At 48.3% G+C, this 12,500-nt stretch overlaps 2 protein-coding genes across 2 annotated transcripts in view; one reads left to right on the top strand and one right to left on the bottom strand.

Annotated features, from left to right (window-relative positions):
• PPOX (protoporphyrinogen oxidase) overlaps positions 1-4,892 on the top strand; it is an 8,566-nt gene extending 3,674 nt beyond the window's left edge. Inside the window, exons 6-12 of the mRNA XM_015829368.1 lie at positions 303-493; positions 1,048-1,108; positions 1,336-1,454; positions 2,207-2,320; positions 2,572-2,721; positions 3,857-3,899; positions 4,756-4,892. Coding sequence (XP_015684854.1) covers positions 303-493; positions 1,048-1,108; positions 1,336-1,454; positions 2,207-2,320; positions 2,572-2,721; positions 3,857-3,899; positions 4,756-4,892 — 815 coding nt within the window. The remainder of the gene's footprint in view (positions 1-302; positions 494-1,047; positions 1,109-1,335; positions 1,455-2,206; positions 2,321-2,571; positions 2,722-3,856; positions 3,900-4,755) is intronic.
• A 2,647-nt stretch (positions 4,893-7,539) lies between these two features.
• Positions 7,540-12,500, bottom strand: part of B4GALT3 (beta-1,4-galactosyltransferase 3) — a 7,488-nt gene continuing 2,527 nt past the window's right edge. The window contains exons 3-6 of the mRNA XM_015829367.1: positions 11,922-12,112; positions 11,244-11,366; positions 8,998-9,102; positions 7,540-8,128 (exon numbers count right to left, since the gene is read on the bottom strand). Of these exons, the coding sequence (XP_015684853.1) occupies positions 7,540-8,128; positions 8,998-9,102; positions 11,244-11,366; positions 11,922-12,112 (1,008 nt within the window). The remainder of the gene's footprint in view (positions 8,129-8,997; positions 9,103-11,243; positions 11,367-11,921; positions 12,113-12,500) is intronic.

Genomic DNA, 12,500 nt, shown 5'->3' with positions numbered 1-12,500 from the left:
GGTGCGGTTTGTTAAACAAACCGCCTCTCTTAACGACCAAAATGCCGGTTTGTTACGGCTGTTAAGTCGAGAATTTAGCTGTGTGCTAAAATTCAGCAGCTAGGATTGGGTGCTTTGGGTGCTGAAAGAGAAGCCAGGCAGTTACCTGTTGAATTTCTGCCTGCTGCACAAGTGTACAGGCTCCTCTTACAAATATTAAACAGACTGGAGGAGGGGAAGGAGGAAGGTGGTTGGGGGAGACCCTGTAACCAGGTTTGGCCAACCGAGGCAGCGTTTCCCGATTCTCCTCTCTTTCCTTCCAGCAGAAACTTCTCCGGTGGATTGCCGCCTGATCCGCCAGGCCCGGGAAGGACGCTGGAGCCAGTGGTCCCTGCGCGACGGACTGGAGACCCTCCCCAAAAGTTTAGCTTCCTTCTCCAGAGAACGAGGGGTCGAAATCCACTGCAACGCCCCGGTGAAGCGGCTGGAGAGAACAACCTCGGGGTCCTGGCAGGTGGGGGAAAAGACCCAAGAGGAATTTTGGGGGGTCCCCCAGTTTGCCCCCACCACCACCTTCCACTCTTCCATCCTAGGGAGTGTCCAGGCTGAGATTTTCAGCTGGAGAATTGCAAAGATGGGTCTGTTTTTTCTCCCGACTTCGGGGTCTCGCTCCATGTAATGAATTTTGTGTATGGAAGCAGTGTGGTTTCGTCTGGACCAGTGTTTCTCAACCTTGACAATTTTAAGGCATGTGGACTTCAACTCCCAGAATTCCACAGCCAGCAATGCTGGCTGTGGAATTCTGGGAGTTGAAGTCCACATGCCTTAAAATTGTCAAGGTTGAGAAACACTGCTCTGGACACTAGCAAGAAGGAACATCCTTTTGTGTCGATTAAAAAAACAAAATAAACCAAACCAAACCCTGTTCTTAGATATGTAGCTTCTCAGGCCCAGTTGATGACAGGCTAGATTTCTAGCTGCAGGGAATAGCATGTAAGTAGAGTGACTCAACCAGAGAATGTTAGAGCTGATGGTGGGTTGTTTTTTGTCCCCCCCCCCACCCCATAGATTGCCTTGCAGGACGGCACCGTGGAGGCCGATCACGTGATCAGCGCTTTGCCTGCCAGAGGTAGGAGAAAAGGCTCCTGGTTGTCGTAGCAGTTCCGAAGTGTGGGTCTCTCCCACACACACACACACAGGCACAAATACACATTTTCAGGAAATGACCCCCCCCCCAACCTAAGACGAAGCAATGTTAGGTGGTTGGTTTCTTTGGTGCAGCCTTGAGGACTGGAAACTTGCGAGGGCCAATCTGAAAAAGATTCTGAAATTGCTTTTATTTCCCCCCCCCTCCAGCTCTGGGTAACTTGCTCCCCGCTGGATTTGAACCCCTTACTCAAGATCTGCTGGCTATCCAAGCTGTTTCCGTGGCGGTGGTGAATCTACAATACGAAAACGTGCAGCTTCCCGTTACGGTAACCTTTCGGCTAGTATGATTCAAAAGAAAAGAGGAAGCAGAGAAAGACTTAAATCTCACCCAAGCAAAATCAAACAGGGGAAGAAGCTAAATTCGCGTTAACCGCTATGGTGATTTGCTTAAGGACCGTGTCAAAAAAACACTATGAATTGTATTTGCCCAATATTGGGAAAATGAAACTTTACCAACTGAAGAAGGATTAATTAAGAAACTTTTAAGAGTGTGCAGAAATGGATAGATTGACTTTAAAGATGAAAGAGAAAGAAGACTTCAGTGTATTTTAGAACATGGGATAATTGTTATCGAGGACTAGAAAAACGAGTTAGAGAGAAAGGAACGCGATATGTAACTTTGAATATATATTAGCGAGAAGAAGACCATCGAGCGATTAATTAACGTATTGTTTATGATAATTAACTCTTACTCATTGGTTTTTTTTCTTTAAACACATGAACCCAGACATTATGCTGTTTGCTAAATATTGAGAATGTTATTTGAAAAAACCCCAACCCCACCTTATTCGTACTCCAAAAAAACTAATAAAATATATACTAAAAAATAAATAAATAAACCCTATGACTCGTTTAACGGCCACCTTGTTTAGTGACAAATGTTCCGCTCCTGATTGTGGTCGTAAATCAGGGACCACCTGTGTTACTTTCAGGATCTGTTGGGTAAGGCTTCCAAACCACGTATATGGGGCGGTGATTTTTTTTAATAAAATTAAAATTTTTAAAACATTTTTTCCAGGGATTCGGCCACTTGGTGCCTTCGTTTGAGGATCGTCCGCTATTGGGCATCGTCTACGACTCGGTGGCGTTTCCTGAACAAAATGGACACAAGGACTCCATCACTCGACTGACGGTACGAAGTAAGAGGATGGCGGTGGGGTCATTTAATTCTTCGCTCCTTCTTGTCTTGTCTTGAAGGGGTGGGCTTCAACTCCCAGAATTCCCCAGCCAGCACGCTTTAAGAGGGGTGGGCTTCAACTCCCAGAATTCCCCAGACAGCATGCTCTAAGCCGGGTGGACTTCAAATCCCAGAATCCCCCCAGTCAGCATCCTTTAAGGTAGGTGGGCTTCCCGAAAAGCTGTTTTTATCTTTCCAATGAGCAGGTGATGCTCGGTGGCGCCTGGTTTACATCCCACCTTGGTGATCCGGACACAATTCCGCACAGTGAGTTGTTAAGCAGAGCTGAGGAGGCTGTGAAGAAGCACCTGGGAATCTCCGCGGAGCCCGCTTACTCCATCGTTAAAGTACACAAGGTTAGTTTTCCGAAGCCTGGATCGATTTATTTGCCTCGATCGATAACACAATCCTTCTCTTAAATTCAAGATTGCACCTCTGACTGTAGTTTCAACCATCAGCTCTTAGCCCCAGACAACTCCCTCTTCCATGCCTTCCATCCAGGAAATTAGAATTAATTAATAATGAAATGTATAATGGAATCCGAGAATTCTAGTGCTGGAAAGGGACCTGGGAGGTCTTCTAGTCCAGCCCCCTGCTCAAGCAGGAGACCCTCTACCATTCCAGACCTAACGGTGGTCCGATCTCTTCTTTAAAACCTCCAGGATTGGGAGCATTCACAACTTCTGGTGGCAAGCTGTTCCACTGGTTCATTTTTCTCTCCCTGTCAGGAAATTTCTCCTTAGTTCTAGGTCGTTTCTCTCCTGGGTTAGTTTCCATCCGTTGCTTCTTGTCCTGCCTTCTGGAATTTAGAATCACAGAATGACAGAGCTGGGAGGGACCTTGGAGGTCTTCTAGTCCAACCCCCTATTCAAGCAGGATAATAACAGAATAACAGAGTTGGGAGGGACCATGACAATGTGACCCCCAGGTGAAGAAGGTGGACACACCAATGTTTTTTGAGAGCAAAACTCAAAATTTTCTTTACTACCTTGCTAGGTAGTAGCCCAGCATCCCCCCCCCTTGACCGTTAGAGAGAGAGAGAGAGAAAGATTTAATTACATTTAATGAATAATAATACATATTTAATTATTAATAATAGTATCAGTGCAATGGGTAAGCTGGCAACACGGATCACCTGATCAAAATTCAGACGCTTGGCAGATGGGTTCACACTTACGACCGTTGCAGCGGGATCCCCTTTTGCGACCGTCTGGCGAGCAAAGCCAGAGTTGTCTTTACAACCGGGTTACTACCTTACCCATCACACTGATTTGCTTAACGGTCGTGGCAAGGAAGGTCGTAAAATGAGGCCAAATTCGCTTGCCACACATGTCTCGCTTAACGACTGAAATCTGGGCTCTGTTGTAAGTCGAGGGCCGCCTGTATAAAGCTTCCAGTCTTTTTTTTTTTTTTTTTTAGAAATTCTGTATTTTTTTTCCTCCCTCTATCCGAAATCAGCTAACTTTTGTGAATTTTCTCTTTCTTGTTTAGTCCTGCATTCCCCAGTACACCCTCGGGCACTGGAAACACGTCGGTAAGTTTAATAATAAATAATAATAATAATAATAATAATAATAATAATAATAGGGTCAGCCTGTTCTCCAAAGCACCTGAAGGCAGGACAAGAAGCAACGGATGGAAACTAATCAAGGAGAGAAGCAACTAAGCAACTGGAACTAGGGAGGAATTTCCTGACAGTGAGAACAATAATATAACAATAACAACAATAATAATAGAGTTAGAAGGGACCTTGGAGGTCATCTAGTCCAACCCCCTGCTCAGGCAGGAAACCCTATGCCATTTCAGACAAATGGCTGCCCAGTCTTTTCTTAAAAACCTCCAGTGTTGGAGCATTCACCGCTTCTGGTGGCAGGTTGTTCCACTGGTTAATTGTCCTCACTGTCAGGAAGTTTCTCCTTAGTTCTAGGTTGCTTCTCTCCTTGATGAGTTTCCATCCGTTGCTTCTTCTCCGGCCTTCAGGCGCAGCCATCAAAGTATTGCTTCAATTTTCTTCATAAGGCGAGGACTTATTTACATGGATTTATTTAAATATTAAATATTTAAATATGATTTACATTATATTTACACGGGTTGCACCATCCCGGGCTCGCACCATCGCCATTTACGACGTCCCAGCTGGCTCCCGAGAACGTCAGTGTGGAAGCTGGATTCGCTTAATAGAAGAGAATAGAGCTGGAAGGGACCTTGGAGGTCTTCTAGTCCAGCCCCGTGCTCAAGCAGGAGGTCCCATTCAAAAGCCACAGGGATTAGCTTAACAACCAAGGCAAAGCAGGCCGTAAAACCGACGGCGGCTCGCTTAACGACCGCCTCGCTTAGCGACAGAAACCCCGGTCGTACGTTGAGGACTGCTTTGTGTTTTCTTTCTCCAGAAAGCGCTACTTCTCAACTGAAGCAGCAGAATCTGCCCCTCAGCCTGGTGGGGGCTTCCTACGCCGGGGTCTCCGTCAACGACTGCATCTTCAGTGCCCAGACGGTGGTGGCTCGGCTGGCGGGCAGCGTCTCCTGACCATGAGCCGAGTTCTGGATTCGCGGGATTTGAGCCGCCTTTGGATGCTGGACTTTGTGAGGAAGGGGGCTGGAGGACATATATCGTGTTGCTTTGGGAAGTGGGTGGGCGGGCGGGAGGCCAAGCGGAAAAGACCCACCAGTTTTGAGGTAAATGCGTTGCGTTTAAAATAAAACCAAAACCATGGTTACCCTTGGTTAACTTGGCCCGCCGTCGGTAGAGGAAAGAACAGCTCACTCTTTCGTTGGCTGGGGGAATATTTATTTTTGTAAAAAAAAAAACCCCAAATATATATCTATATATCTATATATCTCAAAACCAAGGTGGAAAGGGCACCACTACCGCAAAGGGGAATTGACGGCTACATAAATAGAATAAATAAAATGACACGTCATTGGCAGTATCTAGAGATTGTGAGGTGCCTAACCGGTGGGGAGCCGTACCCTGATTGGGGGGATGGAGGGAATACACTCAAAAGCAGTGGTTCTCAACCTGTGGGTCGGGACCCCATTTGGGGTCGATCGACCATTTCACGGGGGTCGCCAAGCAAGGCTGTCTGCCATTTTTTTTGTCCGCCATTTTTTTTGTCCGCCATTTTTTTCCCCTTTTCTGGCGGGTGCCTTCCCTCCCTTGGGCTGGGCCAGCTGGTGGTCGGCCTGCTCCGTCTCTGCTGCTTGCCAGCTATGCCTCAGCCGGCGCAGGGGGCGGAACCACGCATGCGAGGCGCTCCCGGGCAGGGAAAGTCCTCGACTTACGACCAGTTGGGTAGTCCTCGACTTACGACCGGTTTAGTCCTTGACTTATGACCGGTTTAGTCCTCGACTTACGACCGGTTGGGGTCGCGGCATTAAAAAGGTTGAGAACCACTGCTCAAAAGGAAAGAAGAAAAAAAAACACCAAAATATTAGGGAAGGCAAGTTGGGTAAAGGAACGATAATTGTCCGTGTGGCGATTTGTTTTTATTTATTCTGATTTTTCGTTTCTGGGTGGCTGGGTGCAGGGAACCTACAAAACAGTCCAGCAGCTAAAATAGTAATACACGTCGGTCCGGTGGGGAGAGGGATTTCTCCTTCCAAGCCTCTGGAATGGGCAGTTGAGCAGATTGGATGGCCGTCTTTTGAGAGAACGACTCTAAAAGCTTTCGCGCCGGATTGTACCCTTAAAAGAGAATTTTGATCGACTTTATGACTCGGCTTCCATAGCTTATTGAAAGAGTTTAAAATTTCCTCTGGAGGAGGAAGGGAGAGGAGGAAAGAGATGGAAAAGATGAAGAAAAAGGAAGAGGAGAGGCAGAAGGAGGAGAAAAGGGGGGGGGAGAAGAAAAAAGATGAAAGATGAAAAAGGAGGATGAAAAGAAGAAAGAAGGTAGAGAAGAGACGAAAAAGGGGAAAGGAGAAAAGATGAAGGAAGCAGGAGAAAGAAGAAATGGAGAAAGAAGAAGGAAAACGGAGGAGGGAGAAAAACGGAGAAGGAATGAAAAACGAAAAAAAGGAGAGATGAAGAAAGGAGGAGGAGGAAAAAATGGAGATGAAAGGGAAAAGGAGAAGAGATGAAGAAAGGAGGAGGAGGAAGAAGAAAAAATGGAGAAGGAAAAAGGAAAAAGATGAAGAAAGAAGGAGGAGGAAGAAAAAATGGAGAAAAGATGAAAAGAAAAAGGAGAGAACAAGGAGGGGATGAAAAAAGGAGAAGAAAGATGGAGAAAAGGAGAGAAAAAAAAGATGAAATGGTGAGGAAGAGGGGAAGAAGAAGACAAGAAATGGAGAGAAAAAAGACGGAGAAGAAGAGGTGAGGAAGAAAAAGAAGAGATGGAGAAGGAAAGAAGAAATAGTTTAGCGACAAAGATTATACAAGTGAACGGCTCAGACGGCAGCATAGATTTGATGCTGTTTAAATGTCTAGTCTGTTTCTCCTTCAATCTGGGGGGGGGGAGAGAGATTTTCCTGCACCTGAGAAGAGGCTGAGCACCCGGGGGGGGGGAGTGTCTTTCCATCACAAAATCTCCCCCCTCCATTCCTTGATCCTGGCTGGCTCGCTTGTGTGGGAGGGAGGGCACCGCTGGGGTGGGAGTAGATTTCCCTCCCCCACAGAAGAAAAAAATTGAGCAAAGTGAGTTATGCTTTCCTGGCGCTTGGAGGGGGGGCGCAAGCTTCAGCCCTCCTCCCCTTTTAAGAGGGGTGCAAAGTGGACGGCGAGGGCTTGATCGGACCGCTATTCACGGAAACTGCAGAGTTCCCCCCCCCAAAATAATTCATCCACAGAAATCTCGGAGACGAGAAGTGCCCTCTCCTTCCCCCCCTTCACCCAGTCGATCACTCCTGTTCTTCCAGTTACCTCCGAGCGGGATCCAGTCCTGCGAAGCGCGAGATAGAAAAAGGGACCCTTGGTAGATTACCTGCATCCCGGAAGGAAGAATCGGCCGGCATTCACAGATTACGGGAACCAAATTCTCGAGGGATTCCCATTGCCGTCCTACCTCTTCCCCGTTCACCTGCCCCTTTCTCTGTCCACTTCACCTCTGTCCGGTCCTTTGGCTCCGTTGGCCTGGGGAGAAACTACGACGGATCCTCCCCAAACTCCGAGCAGGGAACGAGAGAATAATTCTAAATTTCGACCTCTCGTTGACCATCGGCCTGTCATCGTTTTTTTTTTAATCCGCGGTTCTGGCATCCGTGTGATTTGTAGAGTCGGGTCGGGTCGCTGAGCGCTGTGCAGTATGTCCGATCGAGGGTTGCGGCGAAGCGGGGCCTGCTCCTTCGGGTCGGACGGTCTCCGTGCTATCCTTGAAAACTCGTTTGGTGACTTCCGGGCTGCGGACGGTCTCGCTGAATGTTTCGAGCGTAGCGTCCATCTCGTTGTAGGTCGAAGCAACAGTGCCTTTCTCCCACTTTTGGGCTCCGGGGCTCGGTTTGGGGTTTGCTGAGATTGGGGATGGCCTCTCCCCCTTTTTTTCCGTCACCGCAGGGGGGTCTTTCCATCCCATGGCTTGGGAGAGCTTGGCGAAGGGGGTCTTACGCAGCATCTCCTGACGGAAATCGTGATTGCTGTCTCGCGGATAGTCCCTCTCGACAAAATCAGACAAGGAGCCCTTTCCGGTCTTGGTGGCCTTGGGGTTGGTGCCAATGTCGGCGGTGATGTTGGTGTAAAGGGGCAGCAGTTCTTTGGACAGGAGCTTGTAGGAGAGAGAATTCATGCCGTCCTGGGACCACGTCCGGTACGTCCGGATCAGCAGATCGAACCTGGGAAGAGAAAGAGAGAGAGAGCGATCAGCGCTACAGGCTGAAAAAAAATCGTGCTGAAAATCTTGCGGGTGCTTAAACCTGATCTCCTCTGACTGGGATTCACACACCGGACTAAGCTGAGAAGGGTGTTAGCCATGGTTTGTTGCCTCAGTTGCAACTGGCCACCTTTGCAAGGCGCGAAGGTAGAAATGTAGATAACCTCCCGAGTGGACAATCTTGTAAGGACTTCCTGCGGACATCTGAAATGAGTGGATTCTGGATTTTGCATAACACGCCTTTTCCCTTCGTGTAGTTCACTAACTCAGAGGGCTGGGTTCCACAACCGAATAACAGAGCTGGAAGGGACCCTGGAGGTCTTCTAGTCCAGCCCCCTGCTCAAGCAGGAAACTCTATCCCATTTCAGCCAGATGGCTATCCAGTCTCTTCCTCAAATCCTCCAGTGTTGGAACACCCACAGCTTCTGAAGGTCATCTAATCCAACCCCCTGCTCAAGCAGGAGACCCTATCCCATTTCAGACCAATCTATTCTTAAAAACCTCCTGTGTTGGAGTACCCGCAACCTCTGGAGGCAGGTAGTTCCACTGATTAATTGTCCTAACTGTCAGGAAGTTTCTCCTTAGTTCTAGGTTGCTTCTCTCCTTGATTAGTTTCCATCCGTTGCTTCTTGTCCTGCCTTCAGGCGCTTTGGAGAATAGCTTGACCCCCATCTTCTTTGTGGCAGCCCCTCAAATATTGGAAAATTATGTCCCCCCCTGTCCTCCTTTTCTCTAGACCAACCAAACCCAAGTCCTGTGCACTGTTGTGTTTACCACAAAAGGGCAGGATCTTTTGTCGTGGTTTGGACTATGTCCCCCCCTTATACTGACCTGTGCGGATTTTGCTCGTTGCCTTGATCGCCTTCGTGTTTCACCATTTTATAATGGCCGACGGACACCGGAGGCCGTAAAATCTTCATCCCTCGGAAGCGCACCCTGGAAAAGTGGGATCGGACCAGAAGGGCTGTTCCTCAACCTTGACCACTTTAAGATGGGTGGACTTCAGTTCCCAGAATCCCCCAGCCAGCCTGCTTTAAGAGGAGTGGACTTCAATTCCCAGAATCCTCCAGCCAGCCAGCTTTAAGATACGTGGATTTTAATTCGAAAAATTCCCCAATGAACATGCTTTAAGAGGGCCGGACTTTAAGTCCCAGAATTCCCCAGCCAGCCTGCTTTAAGAGGGGTGGACTTCAACTCCCAGAATTCCCCAGCTGGCAAGCACCCATTTGAAAAGAACTACATAGGGAAGCTAAATTATTCACAACGGGCCTCCTAAATCAAGCAAACAAGCCATGAATCAAAGGTAGCATCAATCCAAGAGCCTGTGGATTAGATCTTGAGAGATCTTTAGATCTTTTAAAAACAGTAGGTCTTAAACCGATTGGCCCAATTTTCCCTGTTCCAAGCCTTGGATAAAATTAGGGCCTCCATTAAACAACAACAACAACAAAAAAAATACAGATTCTATATTTTGACAATAGCCTGGACTAGCGTTGACTTCCAAAAAAGCAATTAGCAATCCCAAATTGTTCTCCCCCCCCCAGGGAGACCTGGCTTAGCTTCCGTTGAAGAGCCACTGAGGCCCAGCCTCAAAACCATTTCGTCTAAAAGCCTTGAGAGGTTTCTCACCTCTCCTTTTCCAATTTAAAACCTCAAAAGGTGCCCAAGTACAGACATTTAGCCTGGCCTACTCGGGAACTGAATTTTTCCTGTCATGGGGGGGGTCCAATCAGTGAGCGAGTGCAGCCTTGGGCAAAGAGAGGTGAAGGATGATCTGCCTTTGAGGGTTGCTGAGATATCTCTCTTTTTATTTTGTTTTTAAAAAACACAAACACGAAATCTTACCTGGTTGGCACAGCCTCTTAATTGTTACATGGTGTGAAGGAAAATGAGCATGCAGGGCTTCGCAAGAGAGAGAAAAGAAGGTGAAGAAGGAGAGAAAGGAAAGGAAAGGCAAAAGAAGGAAAGGAAAGGAAGATAGAAGAAGGGAAGGGGAGGGGAGGAAAGATACAGGAAGGAAAGGAAAGGAGAGGAAGAAGGGAAGGAGGGAGAGAAGAGAGGGAAGGATTGGAAGGAAGGAATTGATATAGAGGAGAGAGAAAAATGAAGGAAACAATTGACAGAGAGGAAGGGAGGAATCGATATATAGAAAGAAGGAGAAAAAAATTGATGGGAGGGAAGGAAGGAGGAAGGCAGGAAGGAAAAATGGAAGAGGGAGGGAGAGAGGGAGGGAAGGAAGGAAGGAGAAATGGAGGAAAAAATTGGCAGAAGGAAGGGAGGGAAGGAGGAAGGAAGGAAAAATGGAAGAGGGAGGGAAGGAAGGAGGGAGGGAAGGAAGGAAGGAAGGAGGGAAGAACAGGCAGGAAGGATTGGAAGGAAGGAATTGATATAGAGGAGAGAGAAAAATGAAGGAAACAATTGACAGAGAGGAAGGGAGGAATCGATATATAGAAAGGAGAAAAAAATTGATGGGAGGGAAGGAAGGAGGAAGGCAGGAAGGAAAAATGGAAGAGGGAGGGAGAGAGGGAGGGAAGGAAGGAGGGAGGGAAGAAAGGAAGGAAGGAGAAATGGAGGAAAAAATTGGCAGAAGGAAGGGAGGGAAGGAGGAAGGAAGGAAAAATGGAAGAGGGAGGGAGAGAGGGAGGGGAGGAAGGAGGAAGAGAGAAAGAAGGAAGGAAAGCCGAGAAAAGAGATGACGATATGGTGGAAAGGCGAAGACAGGTGCCACTCAAGTTGCAAAACTGGAAATGGAAGAACGGAAAAAAAATGCTGGACGCAGAAAGTGAAAAGAGAGCACAGGTTACATGCAAGGCAAGAGTCAACCGGACAACAGGGGGGGACGTAGAAACAGGACACATAAACCATAAAGTTATTAAAAAAAAACCCACACACACACACACACAGGCTGACAGGTGTCCAGGAGATAACATTATTGTTCCCAATCATCACGTGACCCTGGGACACTGCAAGCGTCATAAATATGAATCAGTTTTCAGGGTGTAGTAAGTCTTAAACGGTCATAATTCGAGGGCTACCTGTAAGGGGCAGTAGGGGAAGACGGTCAACCAGGAACTCACCTCATGGCGATGTCATCGTCCTCCCCGCCCCAGCCCCAGTACTGGTTGGGGAAACCATTAATCTTCAGATACTGGTCTGGGGTCAAGGCTGAGACCCCACCGAAATATTGGAAATACGGGAGCCTGCAAACAGAGATGAACAGGGTTTACTTAAGGCCGGGGGTCTTTAAACTTGACCCTTTGATGACTTGTGGACTTCAACTCCCAGAATTCCTCAGCCAGCGTGCCTGTCGTAAGCCGAGGATTCCCTGTAGATCAAAGGAGTGGCAGGTAAATCCCACCCCCTTCTCATCCTTTAGAGCAGAGGTCTCCAACCTTTCTCGTTTGGTGGACTGGAGAGAAAGGGAGGGGGAAGCATTGTACGTGCGCATGCGTGCACACATACAAACGGCCGCGAGCATGCGTGACGCATACAGGGCGATGCTAGCGCCCGTGTGACACTCGCTAGCACCTCCCCGTTTTTGCTGCACAGCGAGCCATTTTTAATGCGGTGGCCGGTTTTCGCCGCACGGCACCCCGTTTTTGCCGCGCGGAGCCCCATTTGCGCAGCGTCAGCGGCACTACTGTGAATGGGGCTGAGCGCGCGCGCGCACGCACGTATGCGCCCTGGGCAGCCTGTACCGCGGCCCGCTGGTTGGGGACCCCTGCTCTCTAGACTTCCCAGCTCTCTACCCTCACTTGTATTTGAATTTATTCATGGCGACGGAGACGTGTTTGGGGTTCCAACGATCGCACACGTAGAGGTTGTGGTCGTTCTCCGGGATCAGATCCACATCGTGAAGGAAAAGGCAGTTCCATTCTTCGTCCTTCAGGGCTTCCTTCACGCCCACGTTGAGAAGCTTGGCCCGGTTGAAAGTGGCATTCCCGGCCTGCGGGAAAAGAGGCAACCTTGGTCATTTGAATTACCTGCAAGGACAGACAGACACCTGAAACCAAATTACAGGTGGTCCTCCACTTACGACCGCAGTTGACGCCAAAAATTTCCGTCGCTAAGTGACAAATTTGTTAAGGAAGCCAGATTTCGCTTAATGACCGTGGTCCTAACTTAACAACGGCAGGGATTCCCTTAACCCAGGGGTCTTCAAACGTGGCCCTTTTTATGACTTGTGGACTTCAACTCCCAGAATTCCTCAGCCAGCATGGGGGAACTATGGCCCCTTCATGACTTGCGGACTTCAACTCCCAGAATTCCTCAGCCAGCATGGGGGAACTATGGCCCCTTCATGACTTGCGGACTTCAACTCCCAGAATTCCTCA

This window comes from Protobothrops mucrosquamatus, unplaced genomic scaffold (assembly GCF_001527695.2).
Source record: "Protobothrops mucrosquamatus isolate PMUCROS unplaced genomic scaffold, P.Mucros_1.0 scaffold5970, whole genome shotgun sequence".
Lineage (NCBI taxonomy): Eukaryota > Metazoa > Chordata > Lepidosauria > Squamata > Viperidae > Protobothrops > Protobothrops mucrosquamatus.
This window is presented reverse-complemented; position numbering and strand designations above follow the sequence as displayed.